General features: G+C 39.6%; 1 protein-coding gene across 2 annotated transcripts in view; it reads left to right on the forward strand.

The window, feature by feature from the left end:
- Window positions 1-16,941, forward strand: part of pax7a (paired box 7a) — a 59,326-nt gene that overhangs the window by 23,954 nt on the left and 18,431 nt on the right. For both annotated transcript variants that reach the window (XM_081357504.1, XM_081357505.1), the window contains exons 5-7: window positions 442-641; window positions 10,092-10,257; window positions 11,263-11,459. In XM_081357504.1, coding sequence (XP_081213630.1) covers window positions 442-641; window positions 10,092-10,257; window positions 11,263-11,459 — 563 coding nt within the window. The remainder of the gene's footprint in view (window positions 1-441; window positions 642-10,091; window positions 10,258-11,262; window positions 11,460-16,941) is intronic.

Raw genomic sequence — 16,941 nt, forward strand, 5'->3', positions numbered from 1 at the left:
CCCAGAAGTCTCATACATTCTTATTTCAAACACTTGCTCTTAGGAGTTAGCCCCAGGCCGCTGAAGAGAGAATAAGGCGGACGTGCTAGAGCAAGGTGTCTGGTGTAGATTACCCTAACCCTCACAGTTACGTCCCCCAGGCCTCTCCAGGGCTCAGTGGCAGGATTATGTGTCTGAAGACTTCTCCCATATGAATAAGACCCAATAAAACGGTATCTAGCTCTCCATTGACATGTCGAGATAACGGAAGCATTAATATCGTCGTGATAGCCGGTCGTTTTCCGTTGACAAATGTGCCGGTATACTGCCGCTTAAAGATGACAGCTGAGGTTTTTAATTGCTGTACGCATCACATTTTTTTAAATAACGTGTTTTTTTTTTTTAAAGCTCGTGGTGATATTCGAAGCCACTCAAAGACTTATTTCCAAACTGTGCACACAGGTAATCGTACGGACGAGGGTTCAGATATAGAGTCGGAGCCAGACCTGCCCCTGAAGCGGAAACAAAGACGCAGCCGTACCACCTTCACGGCGGAGCAGCTGGAGGAGCTCGAGAAGGCCTTCGAGAGGACACACTACCCCGACATCTACACCAGAGAGGAGCTCGCACAGAGGACCAAACTGACCGAGGCTCGTGTACAGGTGAGATACGCCCACTTGCACCGATAGCTGTATTTCCCCTGGACAGTTTTGCAATTGACCTTGAATGTATTATGTTTGAGTACTATCACATTTGTTTTACCTCCTGTTGGAGTCGTTTCTTCTCTTGTCATCCACATGGCTCTGTCTATTGGCGGTGTTTGTTATATTTATTTATTCTGCAGAGACTAATTGTTTGACCTCCGGGAGTACATCACTCTTGGTCACATGTCAGTTGGAGCCCTATTACTTTCACTCTGAGTCTTTGGGACGCTTCCTGACAGTTTGTGAACCCTATAGTTTTATGTAACACCGCAAAGCAAATACAGTAGAATTATAGCAGCAGCTGCACTCCGAACTAGTGGGAGACAAAAAGAGGGATGGGGAAAAAGAGAAGGGAAGAAAGAGGAACAGACAAAATGCATTCCTGATGGATTTCTCATCTCTTCCCTTGGCCGGCGATCGCTTCCCAGCACTTGAAAGCTGGCCGCTACTTGTAAATCCCTCTACATATCAGAAAGGATCCCTCTGGTTTACTCTGGGGACTCTGTTCCCTGACAACAACATTAATCAATCAAGCGCTTGTAAAAGACTCGGCAAGGTGGGGGTCGGGGGTCTAGGTTTCTCCAAACTCACCCCGACTCATGTCGTCCTCCGTAGATCTCGACAATCTATCCTTAGGTTCCTCACCAGAACGTACACAGGCAGGGTAACTGATTCAACATATGTCTTTGTCTGTCTCTTAGCATTCAAGAAAGAAGACATATGTGTCTAAATGGTTGCTTCCACACTCTTGGGAGAATGTTGAGAGATTTATGCTATGCCTGTTTTCTTGCAATATTTCACACATGATGTGTTTAGGGGACCGATTTGCATTGATTGTAGGTTTATGTCTGCTAAGCTCTGGTGTATGTAAAAGCATTCATTATTACTTAAACAGCATTGCAAAAGATAGTGGCGTCTTGGGGATTTCTAAAGGGTGAAATGGGAAAGTCCCGAGTTAAAATACTAGACTTCTCGGTCTTATGTTCGTTATCATCACTGGATGGTAGATCCATATTAGCAGTGATGATAATGAGCGTATGACCAAGAGTGTGAAAAAACGCCTCTAATTGGTCAATGAAAAGCCACATGGTTGTCAAAGACAGGCGTCTTCTGTTCCAGCATGTTATGGCAAAGAATGAGCCATATTTGTAGGTCAATTGTGCATTTCTTGGCCCGCAAGAATCCCCGGGGGTGCTTGGTGTATTTATGGTAACTGATGTAAATGACAAGAGATAGAACCAGAAGAAAACCTTGAACAAGGCAGAATAACGAAAAGGACATATCTCCCCCTCCCACATAATAGGGTTAAAGGGATATCATGTGAAAAGCTGAGGTATTCGAGTCATGGATATAATTTGTTAATGTAATTTTTCTCATAATCTAATTCTGGAACACTTTGAAAATCTCCAAAGGTCAACTCAAACTGAATCTTCCAAAAAGGTCACCCTAAGAAAGTGACTCTGGTTAAGCACAGTAAATAACAGCCATAGGTCTTCAATGTTGTTCGGCGCTTGGTCCAGTGTTTAGGGGGGATTGTGCCATTTCTCTGTGGAGTATATTGTAAATGTTCTTGCCCTCCCCAAATCTGCCCCCCTCCAAATGAGGATTTCATGTGGTTTTGCCACTGACGTTTAACTGTTAAAAGAGTCAGTCTGGTGGAGTACTCATGTAGATTTACTCATAAAAGTGCAGTTCATCACAGCTCACACTTTGACCTCCCATTGGACTGACAATAAAGGGTGCTTGATGCGTTTAACCCACCCAAAACACTAATTCAGTGAGGTGTGCGAGTTTGGCACGAGACCCAACAAGACATTCCACCAGTCGTACATGCCAAGTTATGCCAGCTGCATTGGCAGAGACTTTTTCAAGGGTTCTAATAAAATATGACATGCTGTTTCATGGCAAGAATGCATTCTTCTTCATGCAGTTACCATTAGGGGGGTTTCGCTGAAGTTCCCACTGGTTTGGCTTCGGGTATGTCGGCAGGTTTCTGTATAGAGATTCCTTCCAGGCCAGAGTGAGATCAGACCTTTGGCCCGGCTGGTGACCTGCTCCGCCACAGCTGTGCAGACCCATCTGGCAGATGTCAGTGTAGTGGAGAAGAGGGCATTGGGGTGAGACAGGGGCCAAAAGAGGGGCCTCTCCACCCCTGGATCATCAACTCCAGAGCGTGTTAGAAAACCCTCCTTCTGCAGTCTTGAGGCAACGATATGCATGGAAAGTAAAATGGAGAGCATGGTTGTGCACCATTCAGAATTAAATGCCTTTTAAATTCCAAAATTTGAATTGAGGTAGCAAACAGGATACAGAATTCCAGTTTAAATTTGAATGTAAGGAAGTAGGTTTAACTAGTACTAGATTTTTTAACTAGACTTTAAACATTTGCTCTTGAGAGTTTTGAAAATGGTTAAGATGCCTTGAAGTTTGAAGGTTTGAATGTTAGATCTATAGATCTAAATTGTATTTAGTTGATATATTAACCAGATAAATTTGACCAGTGTGTCCTGTTTTGAATTTCTTTGAATTGCAGTTGAATACATTTCTCTTCCTGTCATTCCAACTTCCTGTGGGATGTGCCCAATTCAATTCAAATGCACACTCATGAATTTAAAGGAAGCCAATTTTACAATTCCGAATTTTGCTCAACTCTGTTAAAGAGTATATAGAATATAAATTGATCATGTTTGATTTTTTTGATCCTCAGTTTAGTTTTAGCTAACATTTTTGTTGTATTGGTGAATGTTGTGAAGTTATTCCTAAATTGTTCTAAAACAGATACAGATAATCATGCATCTATCATGTATCACATAATGTCATTCTATTTATCTAATTATGGTAAATAACTGCACCAATTGAGATTTTCCTGTTATTTGAAGATCTCCATCCTGTCCATCTTCATTGAGACCTTAGCACATCCAGCTACCCCAACCTTCCTCAGATCCTCTGTGGTTTTATCTGACAAATCAGGTAATCCAGACCATATCTCTCCCGGTTCGGTTTCAGTTTGGTTTGATGGAAGCGGGTTGTTAAAGGGTTGTGACAGGGTTATGTAGCCTAGCAGAATCTTTCTCCCTGTGGCTTCACAGTCCTGCTGCTTTACTTCCATGAGGTGAATGAGCACCACATTAATGCCATGTGACATCTGAGGAAGCCAAGCCACTGCTCAGACCATTAGCAGAAGGAGACGATTTTACAGGCCATTCTCAGTGTAAGCTTGGTGAAACAAAGAGAGAATTTTCAACCAGCTATGGAGAGGCAGAAAGGCTGGTGATTGTTATAAATCATCTACGATTAAGTGAATTCTGTTCTAATTCAGTCTGAAGTTAGCAAGTTAGCAGTCATAAGAGAGCCACGCTGCTAGCTCCTGCTTTCTGACATAGATCCCCCTTTCACAAGCCGTGCGCATTTTCCATGCAGCCATTATAGTTAGTAGAATCTAATAAGGTCTAAGCATTTCCTTTTATGAAGCGTAGAAATCAATTTGGCAGGAAGTTGATTCTCTACCTGGGAGTTTTCGGTTTTAATGCTAGCGTTTTAATGCTAACTGCTAGGCTATGAAGGGGAGGCTGTGTAGTTTGAGGTGTTTGGCCAGGATGTAGCTGAAGATATTTAGCATTTAAAGTGCATAGAATGTATTAATACAAAATAAAAAAATGGGGAAGATAGTAAATATGTATTATTAGTGCACTTTGTAAAGGCATTATGTTTTGATGTTGTCTCTTTATGGTTCCTCTACAGTTTTTATAATACATACTGCATGCAAACTTGTGGCAATATTCCATATATTATTCCAGCAATTCCTTGCACCCTATGACCAGGAAAATGTGAGCAAGAAAATCCCATCCAGCCCAACAGGCAACTCTGTTCCTGAGAGTCTTAGCTTGTGCACCATAAAAGAATAAATAGGATTTATGAAGACTGTAAAGAGTAAAATTGTTGCAATGCATCAGTGAGAATGTTCTAACAGTTTCGCATTATTAGAATTTAAATTACTTTCTTTTAGCCGCTTTGTGTTCGTTGATTCTTATCTAAGTAATCCCAGTCTCCTTTTTGCAATTCGCGTTCCCAGTAATGTTAATTAGCATAGCACCAGACAGAGAGAAAGAGAGCGAGAGAATTCAAGCAGGCCACAGAAGAAAGAGAAAAAAAATGACTGTTTGATGTGTAGTCAACACATTGCTTGTTAGACTGAATCGCATTTGTTGGTATAAAAACAGATGTCGCCCATGTTTAATGTTTATTCCTTTGAAACACGAGGTGATCGGCCTGAAACCTTTTAAAAGCTTCCCTTAACAAAATTTTCCTAAAGAAGAAACAGATTTCAGAGGAGACTGTTGTCGTGTCCAAGTCTATCCTGGATTTACGGGCGACTGTGACAGTGACTTATGGAGTGCACAGGTGTTTGTGTGTGTTTTGGTGTACACAGTGGTCAAACAAGGGAAACATCCTATGAAAGACAGGAATAAGAAACATTGTGTGTGTGCACACAGGTTTATCCCGTTTATCCGTGACAGGTGTGTGCAGTAAACACAAATCTCCACAGACACCCGCATTGGACACAGGGACAGCGTTGAGCCCAGACGCTGCTCTGTCTTTGGGTTTATAGACCGTAATGATCAAAACAAATGTACACTACACACGACCAGCCAGACACACATCACTTCGGCACACCTCAAATCTCAAAGTGTGTGAGAAGCTGAGTGATAGTGCACTCAAAAATGTAAATTCTGTCATCATTTACTTGCCCACATTTAATTTCAAACCTCTATTACTTACTTTCTTCTGCACAACCATAAGAAGATTTTTTTTAAAGAATGCTGGCATCGACTTTCATTGATATTGGAGTTTAAAAGACAATTAATATTCAGTAATATTATCAGTTTAACTGCAACAAAACTGGATTGCTCTGGATAATGACACTAACTTTGCAACACTGACATTCAGTTATTGAACTGAATTGAATCAACACTGAGCTGACTTGAGCTGAATGCTGATGCCATTGCCTTCTGTAGAGCTGCTTAACGGCTGAAATTGAATTTGTTTAATCATTTTTGGTAAATTCTACTGAATATACTGAATTTGTTTCATAATTGATGAACTTTGCAACACTGCCACTATTATTGAACTGAACTTAAACAACACTGAACTAAACTGAGCTGAACAATGTGATTTGTACAGCTGAAATTATTTTTGGTGAATTAAACTAAATGAACACTATTATTTCCCTGTTTATTAATGTGAAGCTGCTTTGAAATGATCTATATTGTATAAAGTGCTATATAAACATGAGACATTATTTCAAAATATCTTCTTTTGTGTTCACAGAATGAAAGTCATTATTCATTAGAATGTTATAATACGGTATATAAATTTTTGGGTGAACTGTCCTTTTAAATTAATGCTTGTGCAAATGTATTCATATGCATAACCCAGCATAAACCAAACCTGTTTATTTATTTATCGTTATTTCAAACTGTTTATCCTGTATCAGCCGCATTGTTTGAGCATTCTCCCTCTCGCCCGTCATCTCATGCTAAGAACCGCTGTCAGCGGACGCCGCTGAAACTCTTCCTCATGTGGTTTTGGTGTGGGTTGGATGAAAACCGTCTCAGTGGAGGAATTAGGCTGGATTGCAGACAGCGAGAAGGGGAGTGTGGGACTGTTCAAGGTGACTTTGTGATGGGTTCCAAATCCAGCTCAGAGGGTACGACTGGAGCGACCCAGAAAACACACTCGCACATAATCTCGGGTCAGGCACTACGGTGACGCATCTCTCCCTGCTATAAAACAGAACTGTATTTATTTAGGCATATTGGGCTCAACGTTTAACTTGATAAGAGTTAACTTGTGTACCTCTGTGACGCCAGGTTGTTTTCAAAAGCAAATTCACTTAGACAGAAATGCTTCACAGGCTGCTGGTGTGATTAAGGCAGACGGGAGTCTTTGCAGAGCACATGGTAAAGCCACAAGATCTGCTGGCTGTCGTAAACACTCTGACACAGGGATGCAGGCGGATCACTTACAACGATGGATCCGAAATCTCTTTATGAATTGTCAAAGCATTATGCATCTTACAGATTGTGTGGTCTTGCATGTGCAGAGATTAGTTTATGTGCTAGTGTGAATGTGGAGGAAAGAGATCGAACATAAAGCCGAGAAGAAACAAACCACTATTTTAAGGCGATAAAAGTTGGCTTTGACATATTCCTGCAGAAAACAAAACCTTTTTGACTTTGATGAGATTAAATGACCTTTTGCTTAAAGTCAACATGATTGAATTGACTTTCTCAGCAGATGTTCATGGGTTTTTACAAAGAGGCTTTTGGAATTCTCTTTTTATCACTCCATAAATCAGAAAATATTGTCAACAGCCAGAAGAAAAATCACTATGTTTAGAGGAATAAAATGTTATATAAATCAGTCTGTAAAATAGACGAGATTTCTGACTCATTTTGAGAGAACAGCCTTGAAAGACATGTAATGTAATTGAAATCTACTGACGCAAATAGATAGAAAATGTACATTTGGATGTTTTCGTTCCACTTGTCTAAAAGAGAACATGTTAAAGTCCCCCTGTTGTGAAAATCAAGCTTTTAATTTTGTTTATGTCTATGTCTATCTTATAATATGCTTTAAGACAAACCATGTGTAAATTCATAAGTCGACACCATTGCTGAGTATTTCCTCCTTAAAACTGCAGTGAACCAAAGACAGTCTCAAAAACACGGTTTGAAATCGCTGGTGTTTCTGACGTCACAAACTACCTTGTAACCAATCAGATCAACGTGTGATCGTCAACCAGTGGATCTCTGAGCTGAGTGAGTGAGTGGAGGCGGGGCTCATTTGCATATTCATAGAACCGCGTATACTAAATGAGGCAAGGGTGCAGAGTTACATTCAAGCTATTTTAAGGCACGAAGACTTTGTTTTTCAAGGGAAAAATATGAAATTTGGTGATCAAAAGTGAGTTTTAAGGGATAAAATGATTGACTACATGCAGGATGACTTTAAGGAAGCAAAATCTCAAAATGGACCAGTGCATGAAAAAAACAATGCTATGAACGAATAAATGTTCCTCGCTCATGTCACAGAAGAGAGTGTCTGCACTTTGCGGCAGAAGAAAGAAGGAAGACACCATCAAAGGATGAAGGGTTTGAGCGTGGGGTTCAGAGGTCATGGGTCAGGAGGCACAGAAGAACGGGACACTTTTGCATTTGTGGGGGAAGGCCACAGCGTTCTTCCATTCTTCGTAAACCGTTCCTCCGATTCCCAATAGGAGATCCGTTCGAATCCCAGCACATTTCCCGAGTTTCTTCAAGACGCGAGACCATCTTTTATCTGTCTGGAACACCAGGTCTAGGCTCAAGGCGGACAGAGGGGGTGAAGCGTCTCCTCCTAAACCCTCCGAAAAGAGGATGACGGTCGGGTGGGGGTTTCACGTAAAAAAGAAAGATTCGAATCCGACGCATGACAGATGGGTAAGAGTCATCTTTAGTGGCATCAAACGTTGGCGAGCCATTGAAGTCATCTGAATGAGATGCTAGCTGTTAGTGGCCTGACAGTTTTGCACATGGACAATGTAAGCAACGCTTTGTAAGAAAGGGCCAGTGTGTTTTGTAGAGTGTGTCTACGCTGTCGTTGCATCAGAATAGAGAGTGTCCTTGTGTGCGTACCATGAAAGTGGAGCTCTTAAAGGCACGTTTAAAAAGGGACGCCCACTCTTTGTGGACACTTTTCAGCCTGGTGTATTGAGAGGCCTTTGTCCCCACCTTTCATCTGGACGCACAATGGACTGGCCCGTTTTAAACACAACGGTAGATGAACTGCCCTGACAGTGTATTAAACGCGGATGAATTGCCAGTGCATGGCATAGATCAATGTCCTCCAACCTTTCACATACGCAGGGCCGCGGTCTTGTCCCTGTGAAATAGAGCGGGCTGCTTTCAGAGACGCTAATTATATTCATGTTTTGATGGAGGAGAAGCTGTTTAAAATGTGCAAATCGTCCTCGTTTCAAGACAACTGTCTGAAGTCAGTCTGGTTGAAATGGAAGGTTAGTTTGGTCTGACTTAAAGTGTGTAATTTTTTCAGTGTTAAAATAATTCCTTGTTTAATGTGCACACCTATGAGTAAAGCATTTGAAGACTTAATTCCTGAATAATGTAAACACTGTAACTCTCTGGTGCTTTATAAACATTTGTTTGGATCTGTTGGATCGACTTGAATTGGCAAATAACGCATGGGCAAGCGCCACTCAAATTTTCTTCTGAATTGTTTTGAAAAAATCTTCTTTTTTGGCCATTTAAGTGCCTCTGGTGATTAAAATAGATCCTCCGTTTGGGTTCAAATTGACTGCAAATTATAAAATATAGATTTCAGATTTGACAAACTACAATAAAGTCACATCAATCAATAAAATGTAATGATATAGCACTTTCCCAATACACATTGTTTCAAAGCTTTGCAGAAAATCCTTATGTTAATGTTTATAAAAATCTGATTTATAGTCACATTTAGCAAAGCCGGACGATAATATAGTTCACATTTTGCAACGATACAAGCATTCAAGCAGTTGAGATATGTAATATTGTATATATCATGAATATACTGTATGTATATATGCAGATAAAGTTAGACATACATGCATATCCATAAAGAGCTTGATGATAATATAGTTACTATATATTTACTATACATATAGAATATTACATTTTACGAAGCTTTTCTATTTTTCTCAAGTGTTGATTTTTGTCGAATCTCATGGAAACCATTGGGATGTCAATTTGACGGCATCATAGGGAGAACATTTCTACAGCCTTACCAAAACACACTGAGGTGTTAAAACTTTGCGTTCACATTCATGACACTAAATGAGAAAAAGTCTCAAACTTGTAGTTTTGTTCATAGAGTGCTTTTTTGGGAAGCTCAAAATCATGATTGTTCATTTACTTGGTCTGCATTAATTAAAGCGAAACAGTTCATCCACAGTAGTAGCTTGATTATGAATGTGAAAGATGTGTGTGTACTCGTCCATGTGTGTTTCAGACAACACTTCTGCAGGAAAAGTCTTTAAAGTGTCCGACAGGTAGGTAAACATACTCAAGATGTCTGTTGAGGAGATGTGTGGGCTACCTCTGACCCGTATATGACCTCTCGAGCTCAAAGCGGCCTGTTTATACAGATCACAGCTTTAGCCACTTAACTAGAACAACAGGGACCTCGCCATGAGCTAAGAGACGGTTTCCCATGAGGACGCGCTCTCTGCCACACACATGCACATGAACCTGTCTGGAACACTACAGGTTATGTGGATGAAATCTTGTTTAAAACGATTAGTATTCGTCTTTGCACAACTGTCTGTCTTGTTTATTTTTTCTAAATTGTACTTCCATCTTCTTTTATTAGGTCTGGTTTAGCAACCGAAGAGCAAGGTGGCGCAAACAAGCAGGAGCAAATCAGCTGGCAGCTTTTAACCATTTGTTGCCCGGAGGGTTTCCGCCCACCGGCATGCCAACCTTATCGACCTATCAGCTTCCAGAGTCAACGTATCCAGGCACCACTCTCTCGCAAGGTAATGCACAGTAGTCCATAGCCCCCTGTAGATACACACTACCGGTTAAAAGTTTGTGGACACTAAGAGTTTTATTTATAGGCTATTTTTTGCAAGGATGCATTAAATTGATCAAAAGTGACAGGAAAGAAATTGTTACAAAAGAAGTTTTACAAAGAAATTGTTACAAAAGATGCTGAAAATTCAGCTTTGATCACAGGAATAGGTTACATATTGATAATATAATATATAATTGTATTATAATATATATAATATATAATATAATATGGTTTAAATTGTAATAATATTTCACAATAAAACATTTTTGATCAAATAAATGCAGGCTTAGTGAGTACAAGAGATTTCTTCCAAAATAAGGTGGTGTATAACCCTGCAAATACAACGTGCTTTCACAAATTTTGTCACTATGGTTTCATAATATACTAAATGTTTACCCTATGAATTGCAGTACAATGGTGCATATCTGAATTAATGTTTTTAACCATAGAGGTCCAAAAATATTCTACTACATTTTGGTACTTAATGTTAAACACAAATAGCGGTAGCACTTTATTTTACAGTTGCATGTACATACTATGAACTTATTATAGTAATGACAATAACTGGGTAATAACTAGGTAATAACTCTGAACCTACCCCTAAACCTAAGCTTGAAGGCCCTTGTACACTGACATTTTCGCACGTTAAAAAATAAATACGACCTGACGTTATGTCAATCATGCCTCCGAAACTTTCGTCCGTCATAAAAAAATTCGGATCGGGTTTGATTTTCTGCGTTTTTCGCATCCGTAGCAAGCATTTTGAATGGTGTTTTGACAATTCAGAGCCACCGAATCACGAATACGAAAAAACGCATGCGAAAATTTCGGACTCAGTGTGCAAGGACCTTAACCCATGTAGTTACCTTATGTTACCCTGTGTTTTCTTATAGGTACACAGTAAGTACATATACTGTAGAATAGCTAGCTGTTCCTGTCTCATGGTGTGTGTGTGTGTGTGTCTCAGATGGCAGCAGTACTTTACACCGGCCACAGCCTCTGCCTCCGTCCTCCATGCATCAGGGTGGGCTTTCGGCGGACACCAGCTCTGCCTACGGGCTCTCCTCCAACCGGCACTCCTTCTCCAGCTATTCAGACACGTTCATGAGCCCGTCAGCTTCAAGCAACCACATGAATCCCGTGAGCAACGGCCTTTCGCCACAGGTTAGTGCAGAGGCCTCTTTCCAGAGCGATGAATGAACGGCAGCATGCTTCAGAGATCAAGAGCGCTGCAGAATTAAGCTAGCATCAGCTTCTTGTGTGGAAACAGATCATTTTTGCTCTGATATGGAGAAACCAAAGCACAAACCCTGTGAAGTTTGCTTAGTTTCTTTTTCAGGCACTTAAACTTAATTAAGTTTAAAGTCAGCTTTTAAAAAGAGAGCACCTGAGTCATGCATAAACTTTATTATAATCATTCTCAAATCTTTGCCATTTTTTATATCAGTCTTCAAAGTCAGCATGAAATGGCTTTCATTTTACTTTCATTATGTGAAGTACAGGAAGATGGGACTTGATGGGAATCATCAAGTGCGCTAAAACAATAGCAATTTCACTATTGGACAACATTCATTCCTGTGTGGCTTATGTGACAAAAAGACTTATGTGACTTTAAGAGAAAATCGACTGTTTAAACATTTAAATCTAAAGACACTGTTTAGCTGAAATCTATGTTGCTTTATTCATTAACGTCACACTCAGTTGTTATTCCTCTAAAGCATTGGAGAATATGTGTTTTTGTGCATTGTTTTGCGGATCTCTTGTTGTGTCGTGTCTGGATTGTTGTTGCTGTGGTTCTGTTTCTGCAAGAATTTCCCACTTATCCTCTTTGGTCCCCATTAATGAGTATTATAGGCTGACTTTCTCTAGAAACGGTTCTGTCTTAAATACCCCAGCATTAAAAAATAATGTGTATTGATGCAAATCGCATGTAAGGAGTGAATTATACACAATTATCCATCAATACTGGGCAGTCTTGCCGACCCTCACCAACAAGATGTGGCTAACAAGCATAAAATAAGATTGAAATGGTGTGTAAAGAGTTGAAAATGAATTTCAATGCTGCATTTGTCCACAATTACCCTTTCGTTCACACATGTTTTATTGGGGGTTTCCTTTTCTCTTCGCTGCTCTCTCAAAGCAGATTGAGAAACATTCTCTGTATTACCCTCTTTTTTTCCAGAGAAGAAAGAATTAAGGATTTGGTGACAAAAAAGAGCTTTTCCCCTCGTAACTACAACGTCGGAAGGATAACATGGGCGTCTTACAGTGAGAGAGATTGTTAATCGTGGCACAGGGGCTTTGAGCACTAATGCCTTCGCTCCAAACCTCCGTAAATACCAGCAGACATGGAGGTCTTTTTTCTATTAATGGGAGCATTTAACACAGGCGAAGGAGCCTCTCGCTTCCTTCTCAGCTGCTCTTTCTCTTACTAAATAGTACATGTTTCTTGCCTAGTGCTGTGGATCAGGTCTGCAGGATTTAAATGGAGGAAATAATAGATTTAAGTTTTCTACAATGGCCATGTTTTGAATTTTTTAACACTATATTTCTGTATACTAACACTCAAAAGTTTCAATGCTTGTTTTGATCGCTTGATATAGTTTGGTAGTGCTTTACAATAAGTTTTCAATTGTTAACTTTAGTCAACTAAATTAGTTAACATGAACTAACAATGAATAATACTTTACAGAATTTACTAATCTTAGCTAATGTTAATCTCAACATTTACTAATACATTTTTAAGATCAGAAGTGGCATCTGTTAACAATAGTTAATGTACTGTGAACTATAAGAACAAGAACATTTTTATAACCTTATGCTGTAAAAATATATTGCTGATTAGTTAATGGATTAATTAATGTTAACCAATTAGACCTTATTGCAAAGTGTTACTGATAGTTTAATAGATTCATATAAATTGGACCTATATATTAATTTTTGTTTTATTTAAAAAATGTATGAATTTCAATAGATAGTAAAGGGGACACAGCCAATTAGCTTTCTTAGTTTTAATAACTATTTTATATAATATTAATAATATTTTGTGAGTATATTATATATTGTTTAAAAAAAATTAACAGCAATAATTTTTAATGGAAAATAATTAAGAATGAGTTGTTCAAACTTCAAACATTTAAATATATTATAATATTTTTAAGGATGCCATCATTTGTACATGTCCATGGTCCTGATACTTATCAAAACAAATAGCTTTTTAAATATTTTTAATTTAATTATTCACTTTAAATTTCTTAATTTTTCTGATCTGGGACCCCCCCGCCCCTCTCTCTCTCTCTCTATGCATCTCTCGTCCATATGGGAGAGTCATCAAGCTCTCATTGTAAGGAGATAAATGCAGTTTCTGACAGGAGAGGTAGAGTTCAGGCACAACTCAAACTGTCTGCACAAGCGTAGCTTTCACATGGAAAATCCTCATCTCGGTTTCACAAGGTGCAAGAGCATCTGCTGAGGTCATATCAGGCATCACTTAACCTGACCCTAACCTTCATTCATTCTCAGTTCCAATAATATGTCATATAATATATAGGTAACACTGTAAGGTCCCATTAGAAATGCATTCACTGTAAAAAGTGATTAGTTGACTTAACTTAAGAAAAGTGAGGAAAACAGTTGCCTTGAAATTATTAAGTAAATAAACTTCATGCGTAATTGCAAAAAAATAATTGTCAAGTTCACATAACTTAATTTTTTCAATTACATGACGATTATTTAATTCATAATTTTAAGGCAATGGATTTCTTGGATCACTTTTTTCTGTAAGCAATACATTTGTTACATTATTCTTTAACATTTATACAACTGTTCATTATTAGTTCATGATCCCGTTAGTTCAATTAATAGGTGGAAGAATTGTTTATTCTCGATATTATTAATAATATTTAATTGAACTATTTATTGAACATTGGTGTCTTTTATTCTCTTGCCATGTTTTTAACGCACTAAGGCACTTGAGGTCGTATGTCAGTAGTTGTTTAGTAAAATAAAGCTGGTTGTTCAATAAAAAGAAAGTGGATCTGTGACTGCCGGTAACCTTTTCTCTTTCCAAAACATCAGATGTCATTGCCTCCTGTGACAATGTCAAAAAAGCGTATTTTTTAAATAAAATGCGTTTATTTTTTCGATGAAAGATAACTCCCTGATATTGGAAGTTTGCAGACAACACCTGTCTGGCGGAGATAGGCGCATGTGCTCAGACCAAAGACCTATTTCTCCTAACGTCTGCTTTTGATGGGCTACTGGTTGCTGGTACAGATTGACCAAAATGTGGCGATTGGCTGTAAATGGGTTGTGGTGGCCGAGTGGCGGGCGGTAATGGACCCCTGCTGATCTCAGCACAGGTCTTGTTGTAACCCATCCAGACAGCGCACATTTTCCCATTACAGGCCAGTGGAAAAGCCATCCACCAGCGGTTGTTGTTGTCGTAGTCCTTGATTAGAAGTTTAGGCTCTGGGAGTGATGCAGTGTCAGATGGGGTCTATTAGGCATTAGTTGGCTGGCCCACAGGTATGCTTTTGGGTTGAGGTGAGCCATATCGCCCCATTTCATTTTGTCGCACAGCAGGCGATGGATAAGAACATGTGCTCTGGGAGATGTCAAGGAAAACACGCTTTTTTCCCCCTTCCTTTGGGTAGAAGACATGCAAAAGTATGTGAAGATGCTGGAAAACAAGTTTCCAATAGACAAAAAAGCTGTGTTTATTTTACAAACATGTTATATTTTGTCCCGATGACCCTTCAAATGTCCATACTGATATGGCTAATATGCCTCAGTGTCCCGTAACCAAGCAGAAAATCTCTAATTGATGTTATCTAGAGAAAATAAGGCAGAAGTTTCCTGTTTCTACACAGAGAACAGTAGCGCCGGAGAGACCACGCTGAACATCGTGATGTCAGGTGCTCATGCTGGCTATTATGCCTCTCTAAATGGGATTTTAAGAGGGGTCCTGGGAAATGTGTTCGTTGGCAGAGACTCTGAGGTGGATTCCACTGCTCTGCCGGACAGGGACACCTGCTGGGAGAGAGAGGGAAACAGCATCTGCAGACTCAGCTGGGAAGCCATTATTTCCCTATGAAAATTACATTGAATTTCAAAATTTATTTTACTGGGGGTAAGAGGGATGCTTAAAAAATAAAAAATAAAATATTTAACATAGGCTTTCTTTGACTTTTTGACAATTTGACACAAAATTACAGAATGACCATATTCATTTACAAAGGTACATGTAAATACATTTAATAAAAAATTCCATGGCAATATCATAATACTAGTCCATAAACATGGGATTTCTTTAATCAGTAGTTTTTAGTACAGTTTCTATCAGTAGTACATAGTGTTGAGAGATTGAAAAGGTTGTTGCAGAGAGAATTTTGTATCAATGTGTGTATCAACAGTAAGAAGCAGAAGTGGCAGTGTGTGTGTGTACTTGGTATTCGCAATGTTATGGGGACCAAATGTCCCCACAAGGATAGTAATACCAGTTAATTTTGACCTCATGGGGACTTTTTATTTATTTTTAATTTTTTTTAAGGAAAACAGCTTATAAATCATACTAAATATAGTGTTTTGAAAATGTACAAATGCAAAAGGTTTTCTGTGATGGCTAGGTTTAGTGTATGGGAGAGAATGTATACAGTATAAAAATCATTACCTACTATGTGATGTTCCCATTAAACCTGGAGACCAATTTATTGGTTTAAACCAATGGGTTGGTTTGTCCATATTTGACCCAAACACGGGTTGACCCAGCATTTTACAAATCTAAAAAAACTTCAATTACACTATATGAAATATAATAAATTTGGCCTCTACTAAAACAATAAATATAAGTCGTTCAGCATGGTGTGGTCTCTAAGCAATTGACATAGAAGATACGATCTGTGCGTGTGTGTGTGTGTGTGTGTGTGTGTGTGTGTGTGTGCATGATTCATGTGTACCCTATGTTTTAGGGACAAAATCCTCCAAAATCCTTGTCCTTTTGTGGACATTTTTTTGGTCCCCATGTGGAAACCAACTTATAAATCATACAGAATGAGGTTTTTTGAAAATCTAAAATGCAGAAAGTTTTCTGTGATGGCTGGGTTTAGGGGTAGGTGTGTGCGTGTGTGTGCGCGTGTGTAAATGAGAGCCGTGGGAGTGTGTTTGTGCTGTGGAATGAGGTTCTGCTCACGGATGGACGGACGGATGGGTGGGTGAGTGGGTGAGTGAGTGAGTGAGTGAGTGAGTGCGTACGGCAGCGCACGAGCGGGGTTGAGTCTCGGCACCGGAGGGATCAGAGAGAGAAACTGCGCTCACCCGAGCCTCTCTTTGATCCCTGTCCCCGGGCCTGCTCGCCCGCACCGCACCGCACAGCATCGCGCTAACACCAGCCCTCGCCAACCGCTGCTCGCGACTGTCAGACAGAGATAAGCGCGCAGAAGCTTCAACCCTCTCCCTCTTCCATTAGTCCTTCTTGGAAAAAAGGGGATGAATTACGTTTAAGAACCCTGTGCTGGCGTTGACTAAAAAGGAAAGAAACCTACCTCAGAAATTTAAAGTGCTCGCTTCTCTTGCAGGCTCCCTCGCCTCGCAGTTTTGACAAGACATTAGGCACGTGAATATCAATGAGCCGCTGAGACGCATGTAG

Source organism: Scardinius erythrophthalmus (assembly GCF_964197995.2).
Source record: "Scardinius erythrophthalmus genome assembly, chromosome: 25".
NCBI classification, from domain to species: domain Eukaryota; kingdom Metazoa; phylum Chordata; class Actinopteri; order Cypriniformes; family Leuciscidae; genus Scardinius; species Scardinius erythrophthalmus.